The sequence below is a fragment of the Malus domestica genome, chromosome 05, assembly GCF_042453785.1.
Source record: "Malus domestica chromosome 05, GDT2T_hap1".
In the NCBI taxonomy this organism is placed as follows: domain Eukaryota; kingdom Viridiplantae; phylum Streptophyta; class Magnoliopsida; order Rosales; family Rosaceae; genus Malus; species Malus domestica.
In genome coordinates this window covers 11,167,307-11,184,717 of record NC_091665.1, presented here as the reverse complement: position 1 = coordinate 11,184,717, position 17,411 = coordinate 11,167,307, and the positions used below count along the sequence as shown (strand labels likewise).

At 35.3% G+C, this 17,411-nt stretch overlaps 2 protein-coding genes across 6 annotated transcripts; one reads left to right on the top strand and one right to left on the bottom strand.

The window, feature by feature from the left end:
* Positions 1-58: 58 nt before the first annotated feature.
* On the bottom strand, positions 59-10,760 carry LOC103413202 (phosphatidylinositol/phosphatidylcholine transfer protein SFH8-like). Of its 5 annotated transcripts, none has more exons than XM_070822253.1 (20): positions 10,620-10,760; positions 10,411-10,456; positions 10,104-10,123; positions 9,134-9,237; positions 8,981-9,050; positions 6,802-7,868; positions 6,629-6,702; positions 5,768-6,071; positions 5,401-5,500; positions 5,053-5,319; positions 4,867-4,944; positions 4,656-4,757; positions 4,490-4,539; positions 4,042-4,141; positions 3,824-3,922; positions 3,614-3,730; positions 2,661-2,793; positions 1,109-1,512; positions 468-542; positions 59-360 (listed from the first exon to the last, which is right to left on the bottom strand). In XM_070822253.1, exons 7-20 carry the CDS (start codon positions 6,660-6,662, stop codon positions 337-339), a joined length of 1,887 nt encoding a protein of 628 aa, XP_070678354.1. In that variant the 5' UTR covers positions 6,663-6,702; positions 6,802-7,868; positions 8,981-9,050; positions 9,134-9,237; positions 10,104-10,123; positions 10,411-10,456; positions 10,620-10,760; the 3' UTR covers positions 59-336. The 5 variants fall into 5 exon arrangements, with proteins under 5 accessions (XP_070678354.1, XP_070678356.1, XP_070678355.1 ...); XM_070822255.1 differs by having other exon boundaries at positions 3,614-3,727; XM_070822254.1 differs by lacking the exon at positions 10,104-10,123 and having other exon boundaries at positions 10,620-10,758.
* LOC108171273 (uncharacterized) lies at positions 6,696-16,869 on the top strand. Its single transcript, XM_070821718.1, has 2 exons — positions 6,696-6,880; positions 15,243-16,869. The coding sequence occupies exons 1-2, from the start codon at positions 6,696-6,698 to the stop codon at positions 16,867-16,869; spliced, it is 1,812 nt and encodes a 603-aa protein (XP_070677819.1).
* Positions 16,870-17,411: the final 542 nt, after the last annotated feature.

Here is a 17,411-nt window from a genome sequence, read left to right as displayed (position 1 = left end):
GGTCATACGCCTTATATATCTAATTTATAGTTGATAAAATGCACCACATAAGCCATAATTATAATCAAATCTCTGGTTAGTTGCTCTTTCAACATTTAAAAAAGGGTATAGGATTAAGCAATTCAAACTGCACAACCTTCGTTCAAGAAAATAAAACTCGACGGTCAGTTCCGTATCGTTCTCAGTAGACAGAATGGGCATCATTTCAGATGATGTGGTTGTCTATGAGATCAAAGGTCGGTATTGTCTAGTCAAACACTCATGTAGGGATCTTACGTGTTTGAGAAACTGCGTAGCAATCCCTTTCTTCGGTAGTCTCAGCAGCAACCACCACCTCTACCAGCAAAAAAACTTCTTTTTCTGATGACAGGGAGCAAGAAAATGTCTTAAAAATCATGAACCATAGAACCAAGGAAATGAAAAAGAAGAATACACATCTCCCTAGATGGACTGAATGATTAACGTACCCGGAGCTTGGCGTCTTCTTGCCTGTCAATATAAGCCAGAAGCTCTTCTTGCCTCATCAAAGCCTCGTGCAGAGCCTGATCCATAAGAAACAGTCAATGCATGCATCATTCTGAAATACCTAAACTAAGCCCAGTGACAACCAAGAAGCACTCATGCCGTCATGGGCACCTTTAACATATATACCCCTACATGCACAATGAGATGCAAAACACATGCAAGCAGTCCCTAAAACTATGTCGTGGAGAGAGATGCAAACTTAAAAAACTATAAAATACAAGTTGAGTACAATGCCAATTGAATTGGGATTGCAGCCATCCTTTAGGTCTGATGTCTTTCCTTTTATAATTCACATTGCTTAGACCAACTCTTTTAAAGATTTGTTGCCACCGGGATCATGCACAAGTGTGCCATTCCATCGTAAATAGCTAGGCTATAGACCATAATGAAGCTACCTTTATAATTATTTACTTTTTTACTTGATAATTACGGTCTAGCTAACACAAAGAATAACAAAGTTGCAGTCTTCCCTGGAAAGAATAAAATGCAAAGTAAGCCAGAAGTTGAACATTTTTGAAGGCAGTAATATGATTTCAGGTAGAAGGCACCCATTTTACCCAAGAATCAAATAAAGCTTCTATACCTTTTTAGTGGCAATTAACTCTGCTTCCAAGGCATCTACCCGGCAAACAGCAGCATTCAGCAATTCCGCTTTATCATAAGGCATCTCAGATGGCTTAGCTTGGAGCATATCAACCTTCTCCTCAAGCTCCACCAGCTTTTTCAGTACAGAGGGTAGAAGATCAGTTCCAGTAATTGGTGTTGTTGGTGAAGGAGGACGACCCTCTTCCTTGTTTGCTTCATCAAAAGTGCTTTCCTGAATAGTTTGATTGTGATTAACCAATGCATCAGGAAGCTTCCTAGTTACTTGGGAAGCCACTGAGCGGAAGAGAGTGAGAAAAGTCAGGAAGAAGGCCATAAGCGCAACCAAAATCCGACCTTGGATTCCTTCTGGATTCTTAGGGGACTCAGGTACTGAAAGTGTCCCTGAATGAAAAAGAATTTGACTCTGTTAATTTATCTAGTGTAAAGTACCAAAACAATTAAAAGAAAAATAAGTTAATAACAGCTCAATCAAATATGGTTATCTAGCATTACAAGGCGCCTGTTTACTACTATTTAAGTTCAGCACCATATACTATACCATCTGGACTTGACAGCAGGTAAACGAAAAATAGGAGTCGTATGCCCCAAGTTCAAAACAATAATATGCTGAGTAAACATTATCCTTCGTAGCTTGAAAAATCTATAATCTTTCAATGAACTAAGAATAAATAATATATTGTTGAGGGACCAAGATAATTGTTTCCTGGTAGGTAGCTCAGCTTGCACACTGATTAATAGGTAATTTTGACAAAAATGAATATCTCCATTACTGGTAACAGAAAAACGAATTTTTGGTAGTCAAGAGTCAAGACACAGCATTTTGAAGAGTGATTTCTAATACTTTTGGGCTATGTTTGGGTAAGGGTCTTGTCTCAAATGATTTGGACCAAGGGAGGAAGAAATATACTACAAAGCATTAGATAGGAGGGGTTTAGAAATGCACCACATAATCATTACAAGGGAACGTAAAAAGGGATTTGTAAATGACACCTTCCAAGTAGTCATTTGCAAATCCCTCTCACATGGATTTGGAATGCTCAAGTGGTGCATTTGTAATCCCTCCTATCTAACATTTTATAATTCATTGCTTACAAACTTTGCCTCAACCCCTTGGGACTTCAAAGCCCTTACCCAAACATAGCCTTGACGTCTGATTTGTTGTGACATTAACTGTTACATAATGAAATTTTTTTAAGAACTGCCCTGTTTCCTGAAGAAGGTAATGCCTGTAAATATAGATAGAGATTTATGTATATTTTTGCTGCATTCCACAAATATCCATGTCCGTTTTCATTTTGAAAAGATTAAACATTTGTCCATGTCAATGTCATGATACCTCTGTTTCCAAAATTTGGCACAAGATATACCAACGTCAGTATAAAAGTATTCACACTCAAAGTAATGAAATTTCAACTATTATGAGGCTGTGAAGTCTTATTATATTGGACTAGTTTAAGTCGTTCCTATAACAATATGATAATTAAAAAATGTTATATCTTGGCAGGAAAGTCGACGTTAGACTTGCTGACCTTTGGAAGAAAGAGTTCTCTGGAGAACCACTTGCTTTTTCCAATTAGCATCAACAGCTTTGTCAACCATAGGAACATATTCATCATAACCAGAGAAATTACCTGCACTGTTTGCCTTGCCAACGGCCTTAACCTGCATATTTTATTATAGCACATTAAAGAATACATGATTGACCACAAATGAATACAACCATCAATAGAGAGTAAAACTTTTCCAGGCTATTCTTGTTTATTACATAATATTACGCATCTTAAGTACTCTTGGGGATCCAATAGCCCTTAACTTCCTAACCAATTCAAGCCAACACAATCAAAGTCAATGTTCACTGCACTGGCCATTACCAAAAAAATACGCACACACGAATTTCACACTAAACGTTAGAGTTTCACCTTTAAATTGTATTACAATTATTACGCTATCATGAGAAAATCCCACACAATGATTTACTCTAGGAAGTTATTTTCACTTTTAAGATATGGCAGAAGAGCTAAGAAGAGGGAATAAATGACTTATCAACCAACCTACCCACAGACGAATTTCACACTAAACATTAGAGTTTCACCTTTAAATTGTATTTCAAGTATTACGCTATCATGAGAAAAACCCATGCAATAATTTACTCTAGGAAGTTATTTTTACTTTTAAGATATGGCAGAAGAGCTAAGAAGAGGGAAGAAATGACTTATCAACCAATCTACTGTAGTAAGACTGCCATATCAAATTAAACATAAAAAGGTCAATGCTCAATTTCTACTTCTATCCTGTCTAGAATATTGTTCTATCAAACAAAGCAAACAAGAATGCTCCCCTAACTTCCAACAACTCTTAAAAGAGATATATCAATTACCCGTGCAATATAAGTTCCTTTTTCTCTATTGGTCAATATAACTTCTAAGGCTCCAATAATGAATCAATTCATCACAAAAGTTACATATAAAAAGGTTAAACCTACCTCTTCGTGAACAGGAGTCAATCGAAGATGTGAATAATTCTTCAAAGCTTTTGGGGACGCAATATCTTCTGCTTCAGATCCTGACTCAGCAGTGGATGTATCACTTCCCTTTACCTGCTTCAATACATAACCCCCCATAAAATGTAAAAACTAATGCATAAAATAATCTCACTTTTTATTCTGCAGTAGGGAAAACTATATAAGTTTTACCATTGGATATTGTGGCTTAGCATAAGCAAGAACCTTCCCTTCACTGTTTAGAACTTTAACGACTTGCCGTGCACGTCGTGCTTCACCATTTAGAACCATCTGTAACAAAGAGCATACGCAAGCTCGATTCAGTAACAAACAAATATAAACTGCACCAAAATCTTGTAAAACTAAAAAGAATATGCAGCAGAAAGGAAATCTAGAGAGCAAGATATAACCTTCAATATCTCAGGGTTTTTCCATGGCCCCTTATCAGATCGAAGGCAACCTCCCTGATCTGCACAGGTACAGTTACCACCCAGAAAATCTGGCAACTCACTGCATTCTTGGAAGAAATCTTTGTAAGTATTAAGCTAAGTGCAATTATAAATTTAACATAGGAAAGATAAAAATCATTATAGAAAATAATACTAAGAAAAATACATATACATACATATATTATATATAATATATATCTGTCTTTGAGTGTCTATATTTACAAAGAGAGGTTGCCATGGTGTATTGCCAGACTATCATTGACAACCACACATTCAGCTATGATTCAGCATGATCAACAATCTTGATTCACATCATAGATGGAACAAGTACATCACAATGAGCTTCTATGTGTGTTAAGATAGAACAAATATAGCATTACGGATGACAGATATGCTGCCGCCTGCTCACCTGGCATCGATTACCTCAAGCAATTTGTTCTGATATTTGTTTCCAAGAACCTGAAATGTTGTATACAATCAAAGAAGGATGGTAAATGACTCAATTCATGACAGATTTCCAATGAACCCCCCAACGTTAATAGTTCTGATACATGAAAAAAGTAATTTCTACATACATGAATCTTTGATGTTGTTCTAGGATCGAGAAAAGTCTTTACAGTGTTCCACAGCAGCCTAAATCCGGGACCAGCATTAATGATGAACATTTGACACAGGGTCTGCACCAGTTATGAACAAATCAAAGGTCCAAATGAGGTGTTAATATTGAATTTCCAATCCATATAAAAAGTAGCTAAGACAAAGTTCTACACAAATGTGATTGCATACCTCAGGGTAATTGTTATTATCAATGTTCTGCAACCGCGTAATTAAATCACGTGCAGACTTCGTAAAATTCTTGAAGCCCTTTGAAACAATTTAAACAAACGAATCCACAATAATTAGATATTATGGTTGTACTTAATATGAAAAGTATATACAGAAATGGTTGATTACAGGTAAGAGGTAACATACCACGCCTTGGACATCTAAAATTGTAGTGCTTGAATCTATGTGCCTCTTTGCAGCAATGGTGCAAGCTGGAAACTTTATTGCAAAGTTTTTCTCGAACTCCTGAACATGGTATTTCACATACCGATCCATAGTTGTAACCTGCATTACTTTATTGGGATCTACTTTACCCAATCTTTCAATGTAAACGGGCCTTCCCTCCTTATCCACACCATGATGCCCATGAGGGTAGTGCTTTAGAACTTCATTCAACTCTTTGAACTCAAAATCCTGATAGAAACATTAACATGGTAGATAAAATGAGAAATGAAAGGTATGCATGATCAAACAAATTTTATAAGCCGTAGTTACCTCCATGATAGTGTCAGCACTAAAGTCCTTCCTCCATTGAAGCATATCAGCCCACATATGCTTGGCTTTTTCAACATCAAACTTCCTTGCTTTCAAAAACCTGAAAGTAATGTCTAAAGGTTAATGTCTAAATATGAGAAACCGTATTAATCAATATTACCCATCTCACATGAAATATTCAACCATATTTCAAGAAATTACTAGTTTATTTTATTATCTTACCATATAATTTTAACAAAAAATGAGTATATCACTCGAAGGCACAGTTTTCTACGAAAAAAAATTTAATATACTATCAAATTATGAACTTCCAGAGGTATTTGTATGCATGATTATATGCAGTTGTGCAAGTTGAACAAGTGAGCACCTCAACATCATATGATAATCGTCATGCTTTTCTGGGAGCAATTCATCCAAAATCAGTGCTTGTCGAAATGCATCAACAGCCTGCAGCTCTTCAATATCACGAACGTCTTCAATAGAAACAGAGCTGACTCGGCCATCACTCTTTCTCCTACCGCCCTTTTTCTTGAGAGAATGTTTGAATTTGGTAGATGCATTGAGAGCCTTCTTCTTCAGAGTCCCAATTCTAGTCCTCCGCTCATCCTCGGAATTCTCAAAATCAGACTTCCTCTCCCTCCTCTCATCACTACCATAAAACCCTTCAAAACCTGCAGCATCACAACAACAACAACAACGGGATTGACATTAAAAACTCACCGGAGTTAACCGAATTCACAAACCCGCATTTGAGAACAAGAATAAGAATACGGTTTGTGAAAACATTAACAAATATAATACAACAAATTTGTAAAAATTGATGTCTTGACCTGAGAAAAGACGATCCATTTACTAAAAACATAACCATGAGAGGAAAAAGAAGGTCAAAATTCAAACTTTCTAAAACATTAACAAATATAATACAACAAATTGGTAAAATTTGATGTCTTGACCTGAGAAAAGACGACCCATTTACTAAAAACAAAACCATGAGAGGGAAAAAAGAGTCAAAATTTAAACTTTCCTCAGATTTCTGTTTCATTTCTGCTGAATTTTCTCAGCAACCAAACAGAAACCCTAAATTCAGCCAAGTAATTAAACCCATCCAAAACCTCAGTCCCCTCAAGACCAAACACAAGGCCCTCCCAGATTCAACAGCAACAAGCACACAGCCGCACCGACAAAAATCTAGAGAGAGAAAGAACTAGAGAGAGAGAGATGGACTCACAAGGCCTGGCGAACCGATCCAGCGGGCCTGACATTCTCGTCTCCGATCACTCACGCGCAACCACGCAATGCACACTGCGAAAAACCTCGCATTTCCGTCACAAATTCCAGAAACCGCGAATTTCGGAGCACTTAACGAGAAAATTGAGGTGCGAAACGTAAGTAATGCTTTACCTTTTTGGGTTCGAATCGCCGGAAATCAGGAGGATAATCAGACGGTCAGCAATGCTCGTTCAGTCAGAGAAAAGCTCCTGTAAGCCGATCTGCAGCTGGAACGTCTTGTCCGTAACGGATTCTCCGAAATTCTCGAAAGATTATATTTTTTTTTCTCTAAATTTAAATTAATAAATAATTAAAATTGCCGGTGAGCGACGGCGAAGAGAGAGAAAGAGAGAGAGGAGAGAGAGGGGTTTGCTTTGTACTTATAGTTGGACTTTGGTGAGCTACGGAGAGGTGGGACCCAGTGGAAGGGATGACACGTGGCGGGGTGGAGGAGCGTTAAAGACGGAATTGCCGGCGGTAGTTGAGGAGTGAAATGGCGGGGGGAGATGATGAAGTAATGATTTGGTCGGGTGGGGTTCGTATTTATGGTGTTTTCTTCTGCATTTTGGCACGTGGTTGTGTTGGATACTTAAAGAAATTTTTAATTATGACCGGAATACAAATAGTATATCACGTGTTTTAATATAAATTGTAGGAAATTTTATTTTTTAAGTTATTAACTTTTTAACACACATATCTCACTATGTGTATAATGACACGTGAATACCAACCTGTGTATCGGTCACATTGAAAAATCTCTCGGAAACTTGGAATGAACAAAACAACCCTACAATTTTGACACTGTCTTTTGTCTTTTATTTAGTTAGTTCTGGATCGATTTCTCTATAATTTTTAGTGGACTTTAACGAAAATCTTCCGATTATGTTCATTTTATTGGATAGTAGTTTTCCAGTGCATATAAGAAATCGTCATGTTGTTTATAATTGATAATTACATCATTGCACATAATCAGAATATTCAACTTTTTAATAGAAAACAAATGAAAATTTTGATTTATGATTAAGATTTACTAACGAAGTCCACGGTAAATCTATGATTGATAATTTCTTTAACTGCTGTATTAAAAAAATAAAAAAATAAAAAGCCCTTCTTTAACCACCAACGCAATTTGAAGTATCATCAACATATATAAAGGACCACTCCAAAATGGTGAAGCTTTCTAAATTGCCCTTTGATTCCTTCACAATCAAACATAGAAAAATAAAAAAAACGAGGACAAACTGGTAAAAACCATAACTGAACAAAAAACTGTATTGGACAAAAAAAATTGCAATAGACGTGAAAATAGAACTATAACTAGCAAAGAATAGACCGCGCGATGCTGCAGGATTGAAAACCGTACAAAATTTTTGTAATTAGTATTTACCTTAACATTAAGTAGTTGTAAATTCACAAATATCAAACACATGCTTAATTTCAACACAAATGTATAATTTTAGATTGAGATATACTTCCTTACACATCCCAGTTTATAAAATGATTATATGAATTTTAGACTATTAGACAAAATTGCAAGCATGTTGGTTGATTGTGTGAATTAGGACTTAAAACTAATAAATAAAATTGTTTAGAAAAATAATAAAAAATAAAAAGAATAAGGAAACAAAAATCAAATCAAAATCAATATTAGGATTTCTATTTAGGCTGAACTCATGTCTCTACATAAGCTTATTTGATGATTTGAAAGTTAAAGCAAAGGTAAAGCTAGAGTCTAGAAACAAAGAACCCTTCCAATTGGTGGCGATTGTTGCATTATGCGCCTGCTTCATACCATTTTCTAATAAACCTTAATAATTTACATATAAGCTCCATTGAACCAAATCAAATGCAAACAGAACACATAAAATTAAGGGGTGGTTTGAGAGTGAGGTGCTTAAAAAAAAAGCACCCACGAAAAAAAGCTGTGAGAGTTTTAGGTGTTTGGTAAACTGAAAAAAAAAAAGGGCTTATTTTGGAAGCTGCTGTGAGAATAAGCTGAAATCAAAGGAAAAAGCTGAAGCTACTATTTGCAGCTTTGGAAAACTGGCTTTTTTTCAAAGCACACGGAGCTACAGTGCTCCTTTAATGAAAAGACCCACCATCAGACTGCTTTCTTTTTCAAAAGCACTTTTACAAAAAAGTTTACTAAACACTCTGCTGATTTATTTCACAGCCGCTTATTCTCACAGCAGTTTTTTTTTCAAAGCACAGCAATACCAAACCAGCCCTAAGTACAATCCAAAAAAGCCATCCAAAAAATCAAATCACATTGCAAAATAGTTGAACAAAAGCAGGAGAGTAAGAGTAAAACCTTTCAAAGCATCTGAAACTTTGGGAAAAAGCACAATCCTATTGACATCAACATCTTGAGCCTTTCCAACCTGCTCCAAACAAAGGATTATTCATAAGCAGTAATAATATTTCATAAAAACATTTACATGAATAAGCTAGTATGATACTAAACTTCGTGAATCAAACTTTGGGGAAATGCTCCAACTACTCAAATCTCCTTCATTTCAAGTCTTTAGCTTTGGATTCAGACAACCCATTTCCCAAACTCACCCATTTCTGCAGGAGATGAGCAAAAGAGAGGATCAGCTGAAATATGCACAACTATGAAGCTAAACATTATGGTAAAAAATCTTGATATGAGTACCGCTTCCACGTCAAGTAATATGAAATGGAAAAAACTGCTTTTCAAGACGTATTGATTATCAAAGATCACAAAAGTTTAGTATCCCCTTTTCTTTCACAATCTAAAAGGGAAACAAAGGATTTATAGAGATTGCTCACATCCCCAAAAGAATCTGATACTAAAATTTGTTCAAAAATATATTCAATTGATTGAAATATTATACAATACTAAAGTTCATAGAGTAATTGCAACACATCTTTGCAAGTCATTAAGATAATGTAACATAATTGCGGGTACGTTATTAAGAAATATGTATAGTTTAGCCTTAAATAACACAAAAATAAGAATGGAAATAGCAAGAAACAATAGTACAGTGCTCGAACACACAAAAGTAACTACTTGCAAAAAAATATTGGAATTTTATGAAAATCTTCCTTCAAATACAAAGGACCCATACAATCTTTTCCACACTCAACCAGCCTCCCATCAAACAAAATTCATACTAATAACAGCAAAAAATAAATAAATAAAAACCAAAAAATAAAAATATGTTTCCAAAATATGAAGAACAATATGATGATTTAGTGCGGCAACCAATTCCTTGATTCGGATACAAAATTTTAATCACTCTTATCTGTTTTCCCTTGTTTTGAGAGTCTTAAACTTAATCGAGATTACACAGAAAATATAACTAAGTCCCAACCTTCTCAGAAAACTACAACTATTTTTACAAAGAGGCAGACAACAGAAATCAAAGATCAAAATATGTGAGAACCGAAATGTTAAAAACAACACATACCCATTTCAAAGACCAAAATCCTGCAAAGACAAAAAATCCCAGGATCAATATATTAGCACTCCGTGCTTTGCACCAAAATCAGAAAATTAGAAAAAAAAATAGAATTTGATAGCATTATACTTAAAACCCATTTCCAGTCAAAAAGGAAAATTTATACCTCTACAAAAAATAATCAAGAGATAAAAACTCAAATTCTAGAAAATAAAATCAACAAAATGAATCATATAAAATGCGATTTTGGATGGATCATTGCGATTATGTGGCATTTAAAATCGTAATAAAAGATTAGGGGTTCTTAATTTCTTACCCAAATCCATAAATTTGAATCAAATCTCCGCAGGCCAACTTGAAATCTGTTTGAAATGACCAACACGAACATGAAATTATACATGCAGAACATTTTAGATGAATTTGTGAGAAGGGGTTGATGATGAAATTGAGGAAACAACCAAATTCCAAATGAAGTTTAGACATGCATTCGGAAATTAACACTCATAAAAATGTTTTAGAGATTACCGAAATGTTTTGGATTCGTGTTGCGGTTGCAGGTTTTGAGCGAGATCGTGTTATGGTTCGTTGATTTTGAGAGAAGAGATGTTTAGGTTTCTGATTTGTGAGAGAGAGAAATAGAGAGACTCCAGAAGCAAATGGAACACGCTCATGTAGTGTTATGCGTTTAACAACCTAAATATTAAGCTACTAATCGCACATTTTAAACTCGCAAGTGCACAAGATCAAACACATAGTATAGAAAGCAAGTACGAGATCATTCCCATGAGGATTGCACTAATATGTATCTAGAGCATGATTTCTAACAATTTAAATTAATTAATTCACAAAAACTAGCAAATATGCACATAAAGGTTTAACAAATAGTTTGAGATGTCTTCAGTTTAAGTAGTAAAACACAATATAAAAAACGTAGGCAAATAAAAGTAATTGGCAATAAGGGTTTTGAAAATAATGTTTGAACAGTTAGGACTTTGGTATCCATCTCTAATCTTTTTTCGCCTAAGCAACTGATACACACGATGATACAAAACAGATTTTTGATGCTTTACGTTTGTCAACCTAAAGGCATGGTATCTACTCCTTAAGCTATTCATTTCCCTAAACAACGAATTAGCCATGGGTGTCTATACTAACTCTTTTCATTCTCGAAGTATTTAGCATGGTATCTACTAAGTTGCATTCCGAGGAAGCATAATACAATGGAAATCGACAAACACACGAATCCTAGAACATGGTATCTATTCCGGTAATCCGAGATAATGAATTCCAAGAACCGTAACTAGTTCTCTTGTTACTAAGCATAGGTACAAGACTTGATCATCCAAATTTACCCATGTAACAAACTCAATTACAAGGCTATTCTATGGTGATCAATCATAAAATAACTCAATAAGATTGGAATTAAAACTAGAATTAATCACTAATGCATCAACAAATTGTCTTGTAACAAAAGTGTATCGAAAATACTCAAGGAAACATGATTAGGACTTCAACCAAGTCCCAACTATGATATTTAGTTACTCATAATGTAAATGGGCAGCAAAGACAAACAAAACAGAAAGTAAAAGGAGAAGAAAAAAACTCTTCAATGATGAATTGTGGAATGGTGCCCTTGGTCCTTCCTCTTTCTCTCTTTTGTCGTGGCTGCCTCATCTTTGGTGGCTGCTCTTTTTTTATTTTCTTCTAATTGTTTTTGCACACGACCATCTGCTGCGCTGAAGAGGGATAAAAAACCCCCCTTTTCATTTGTAACAACCCAAGGCTTGAATAGCCTTCTTTTCTTAATTCTAATTCAATGGGCTTTAAAGTCTCATCTTATTAGTCTTCTTATTTATTTCCTTACAGACATTTTAGCTTCTTCCAATTGGTTAAAACTCCTAATAAATAGGAATTTTAATCTTCATTTAATCTGCCACATTGATACATGTTTGTAGAAAATTTCGTATTCGCGCATAGCCTGACCTTCATTTAATCTGCCACATCTTCTGGTTCTTCCCGAGTCAATACAGTTTAATCCACGAACTAGACTGCTTTGCACAAGTTGTGTTGATGACATAGGATTGTAAAAGCCTTTTTTAGCTCCTTTTGCACTCTTCGCTTGTTACAACCTACAAAACACAAATATATTGTAAAATCTATATAGAAGAGTAAAACAAAGTTGTAAACAAGGAGAATTATTAAATATATAATAGCGAATTTACGAGCATAACAAATTCCCCCAAACTTAACATTTGCTTGTCCTCAAGCAAAACAATGACGAATGCTAACACTAATCTTTCCGAACAAAACTCTTAGAAGGTTAACTCTTGGGCATGACTTGGATCAAAATTTACAATAATATGCATATTCTTAACCTTCCTTCGCAAGATAGCAACACTCTAGACATAGTATGTTTAAAGTGTAGTGTGTGATAGCCAAATGTCAATACAATGCACTACAATCTAAATAAGGCATATGCAAAATTTGTTTCAACCCCTTACAAGGTAAACACTCATGTGTCTCACTCATAATTTCTAGCATAAAATATTTCACTCTAGTGATCTCATAAAACATGCCTCTATATGCTTGCTTGTCCACCTAGACTCCGCGATCAAAATCACGTAACTTCTTGAATCAAAGGTCTTAATCTAGGTTGTAATGGGGCCGAGGGTTAAGTAGCTAAACAAAGAAAGGAATGGAGAACTCAAAATCTAAATAACTTGTAGAACTTTTCAATTGTATTTGAGAGAGAAATAATTCAAAACCCTCAAAACTTTTCTAAGCTTAAACCCCGACTTTAGACTTCCTTTCATTTGGCTTGATCCAAAGAAACACTTTTGCAACAATTTTTTTTTTCTTTTTCATTCTTTTTTTTTTAATTTTGAATTTTGAAGAATGCAAAATTGAAATTACGAAATTTGGCCCTACAACTTTGAAATCTCTCCTCTCAAAAGATTACTCTACAAGCTCTTTAGATAAAAGGTAGGAAACTTGAGTACAAGGCTAGGTAGGGGAGATTTGGGTTAAAGAACGAAATGGCTCTCATAATGGCTCAAAGTGGCTAACTAAGAAAAATAATATTAAGTGTTGGCTCAAACGAAAGAAACAATTGCCCATATCAGTTTGTTACATGATTTGATGTACATTTCGAATGGTATAACGCAAATTCTAGAGATGCATGTAAAAAAATGAGATCATACACACAAGAACAAATTTGATTGAGCATAATGGTTCAATCATATAATAAGCTCAAAAGCTCACAAGGATTATGCACGTCTCCACAAGTGTTTACATATATTTATCTCGACCACAACACATCATATCAACCATGGCTACGTGCATTCAAAGTTTCCAAAAAAAACAAAAAATGTTTAGGTCATGCTATCAAGTGAAGGACGCAAAGAAATCCACAACTATTATAAACTTTTCGTAAATCAAACCAAAGATTAACTAAGTTTCATCATAGATATTCGGAAAGTGACACAAAACTAACAAAGCAAAATAAAACATTTGTTTTGTACGGTTTTATTATTATTATTTTTTTAAGATTGAAAAGCAACACAAGGACAACTTCACCCCTCCCCCCCCCCCCCAAAACTTGAAGTTGACATTGTCCTCAATGGCAAAAATAAGAAAGACTCAAAATAAACAAGAAATAAGAATAAAGCTCAAAGATAGCGGTACTTCCCTAGTTGAGTTGAAAGTAGACAATAACGCTGTTTCCTCTAAGCTTGAAGTCCTCAACCGGTGAAACAGGTGAAAGGCTCTAATGGACTACAAAATAAAAATAAAAATAAAATAAAAACAGGGATTAGCTAAAGACAAGATGCATAAATTTGAACAATAAAAAAGTAAATGTAGAACGAACGAAACATTGGATTGTCTCCCAACAAGTGCTTATTTTATAGTCTTCAGCCAGACTATGAGACGATGTCATGCAATGTACTGAACAGGTTAGAAGGTCACATCCTCCTCTCAAGGCTCAATACTCATCTCAATATAGGGCTTTACTCTATGTCCATTCACCTTGAATGTCTAATTCTTCTCTTTACCATGAACCTCCAACGCCCCATGAGCAGTGGCAGATCCACAGTGGGGTCGTCGGGGTCGCACGACCCCTTGAAAACCATGGAAACAACCTTGAAGCTCCCATATGCGACCTCTTGGAGCTGGGGTCGTCGGGGTCGGACTCGCACGCCAACTGTTCGACAAAAAGCCTGAACGAAGACTCGGCAGGAAGAGGAAGAAGAAGCAGCGCTCGCGCGCGCTTCTTTTTTTTCAAAACAGATGGGCAAAATGGCGTCGTTTTGGCCCAGGAAATTTTTTTAAATGACCTGGCCAAAACGGCGTCGTTTTGGGCTAGGCCGAACAAAAAAAAAGAAAAGAAATTCCCACCGTGTCCCCCCCCAGTCCCAGCCTTCCTACCCGACTCCTATACAATCAAAAGCCCCAATTTCTTTTGTTTTCTCATCCTCCAACCCTAACTCAATCCCCCCAAACCCTCAACTCCTCTCCTCCCTTGCTGCTGCTGCCCCCAAACCCTCAACTCCATCTCCTCCCTTGCTGCTCCCATGCTGGTGGCTCCAACTCCATCTCCTCCCTTTGTTTATATTGTGAGTATTTATTTTGAATATTTTGTATATGTAGAATATATTTAATTAATTGAAATTCAATTCATATTTATTTTGTGAGTTTTTATTGTGAGTTTTTATTGATGGTTTGTTTATATTGTGAGTTTTTATTGGTTTGTTTTTATTGATGGTTTGTTTATATTGATGGTTTGTTTATATTTTGATTTTTTATTTTCATTATTTTGTATATGTAGAATGCAAGATGAGATATTTAATTTAATTGAAATCCAATTCATATTTATTTTGATTATGTTTATGGTTTGTTTATATTGTGAGTATTTATTTTGAATATTTTGTATATGTAGAATATATTTAATTTAATTGAAATTCAATTCATATTTATTTTGATTATATTGATGGTTTGTTTATATTGTGAGTTTTTATTTTCATTATTTTGTATATGTAGAATGCAAGATGAGATATTTAATTTAATTGAAATCCAATTCATATTTATTTTGATTATGTTTATGGTTTGTTTATATTGTGAGTATTTATTTTGAATATTTTGTATATGTAGCATTATTACGGAACGGTTTTTTAAGAGAAAGTCATCATCGGGTTCGGGTAGTTCGAATAATGTTGATAGTTCAAATACTGTTGGTAGTTCAAGAACTCCAAGTTCAAGACAAAGTCAGTTAGATGATGTTTTGGGTAATCTTCAAGCGGATCCTGGATTAAGAACTCGAATAATAGATTATGACGCTAATATGAAAGATGAGGTCCGAAGATTATATCTACAAAAAGGACCTTGTCAACCTAGAGGTCATAATTTCCCAATAACTAATATGTCGGGAATTAATCGACGCTTCATTCCCCAATGGTTTGATGAGTTTGATTGGTTGGAGTATAGTGTATCTAAAGATGCGGCATTTTGTCTCTATTGCTATCTCTTTAAAACCAATTTTGAACAAGTGGGTAGTGAAGCTTTCACTGGAGATGGATTTAAGAATTGGAAGAAAGGGAGAGAAAGATTTAAGATGCATGTTGGACCGGTTGGGAGTGTTCATAATAAGGCTAGAGAAGCTGCTACAAATTTGATGAATCAAGCTACACATATTGAAACGGCAGTGAGCAAACACTCTGACCAAGCTCGTAAGGCTTATCGCACATGCTTGATTGCTTCAATCAAGTGCACTAAGTTTTTATTGCGACAAGGTCTTCCTTTTCGTGGCCATGATGAAAGTGCCACTTTAAGCAATAGGGGAAATTACTTGGAGTTATTGCAATTCCTTGCAGATAATAATGATAAAGTTAGAGAAGTTGTGATGGAAAATGCTCCGGGGAATCTCAAATTACTAGCTCATTCCATTAAAAAAGAAATTGTGAATTCATGTGCCCTTGAAACACTTGATGCTATCATGGATGGTCTAAAAGATAGATTCTTTTCAATATTGGTGGATGAAGCACGTGATGTGTCTGTGAAAGAGCAAATGGCTATGGTGTTGCGTTATGTGGATGACAACGGGCATGTAATTGAAAGATTTGTGGGTATCCAACATGTTACCGACACTACTTCAAGTTCACTAAAGGATGCTATTGACACATTGTTTTCTCGCAACGGTTTGAGCATTTCCAAGCTACGAGGACAAGGTTATGATGGTGCTAGCAATATGAGAGGTGAGTTGAATGGCCTTAAAACAAAGATATTGAGAGAACAACCTTGTGCATATTATGTTCATTGCTTTGCTCATCAACTTCAACTAGCTCTTGTTGCCGTAGCAAAGAAGAATATAGACATTGCCTCTTTTTTTGCAATGGCTAATAGTGTGGTTAATCATGTTGGAGCATCTTGTAAGCGGCGTGATTCACTTAGAGGGCAACTTCAAGAAGAGCTTGTGATAGCTTTTGAAAATGATTGTCTTATAACGGGACGAGGCTTAAATCAAGAAACAAGTCTCAAACGTGCCAGTGACACACGATGGAACTTACACTATGGTACCTTGATTAGCATCATTTCTATGTTTTCATCCGTGGTTCATGTGCTTCAAATGGTTATTGATGATAATCCGAATGAAAATGCGGGTGAAGCAAATAAGTTAATGAGAGTGATACTTACTTTTGAGTTTGTATTTCACCTTTTCTTGATGAAAGTCATATTGGGACTCACAAATGATTTGTCACAAGCATTGCAAAGGAAAGATTAAGAAATTGTGAATGCAATGGCTTTAGTGAAATCATGCAAGGAAAAGCTATATTGGATGAGGAATAATGGGTTCGATGCATTGGTTGATGAAATATCTTCTTTTTGTGAAAAACATCATATTGATGTTCCTAACATGGAAGAGGCATTTATACTTCCAGGGAGGTCAAGGCGTTATACTCCAATAAAGACAAATCGTCATCATTATCGTGTGGAGCTCTTTATTTATGTCATTGATGAGCAAATTACGGAGTTAGAGGATCACTTTAATGAGGTAAATACCGAGTTGCTTATTTGTATGGCATGTTTGAGTCCGAAAGATTCATTTGTAGCTTTTGATAAACCAAAGTTACTTCGTCTTGCTCAATTTTATCCTCAAGACTTTTCGGATGAAGATCGTTTGGCACTTGAATATCAACTTGAGATTTATATTCATTATGTGTGTTCCAGTAGTGATTTCTCTCAATTGGAAGGGATTGGTGATCTTGCAAAAAAAATGGTGGAGACAAGGATGCATCAAGTATTCAATTATGTATATTTGCTCAT

Excerpts from the sequence above, each read along its gene's own strand:
- LOC108171273 (XM_070821718.1), top strand. The coding sequence starts at position 6,696 with ATGCACACTGCGAAAAACCTCGCATTTCCGTCACAAATTCCAGAAACC. Across the intron at positions 6,881-15,242 it reads TCAGTCAGAGAAAAGCTCCT|CATTATTACGGAACGGTTTT; the intron begins GTAAGCCGATCT and ends TTGTATATGTAG.
- LOC103413202 (XM_070822253.1), bottom strand. The coding sequence starts at position 6,662 with ATGTCAGGCCCGCTGGATCGGTTCGCCAGGCCTT. Across the intron at positions 5,501-5,767 it reads GATTATCATATGATGTTGAG|GTTTTTGAAAGCAAGGAAGT; the intron begins GTGCTCACTTGT and ends CATTACTTTCAG. Across the intron at positions 4,540-4,655 it reads GAACAACATCAAAGATTCAT|GTTCTTGGAAACAAATATCA; the intron begins GTATGTAGAAAT and ends ACAACATTTCAG.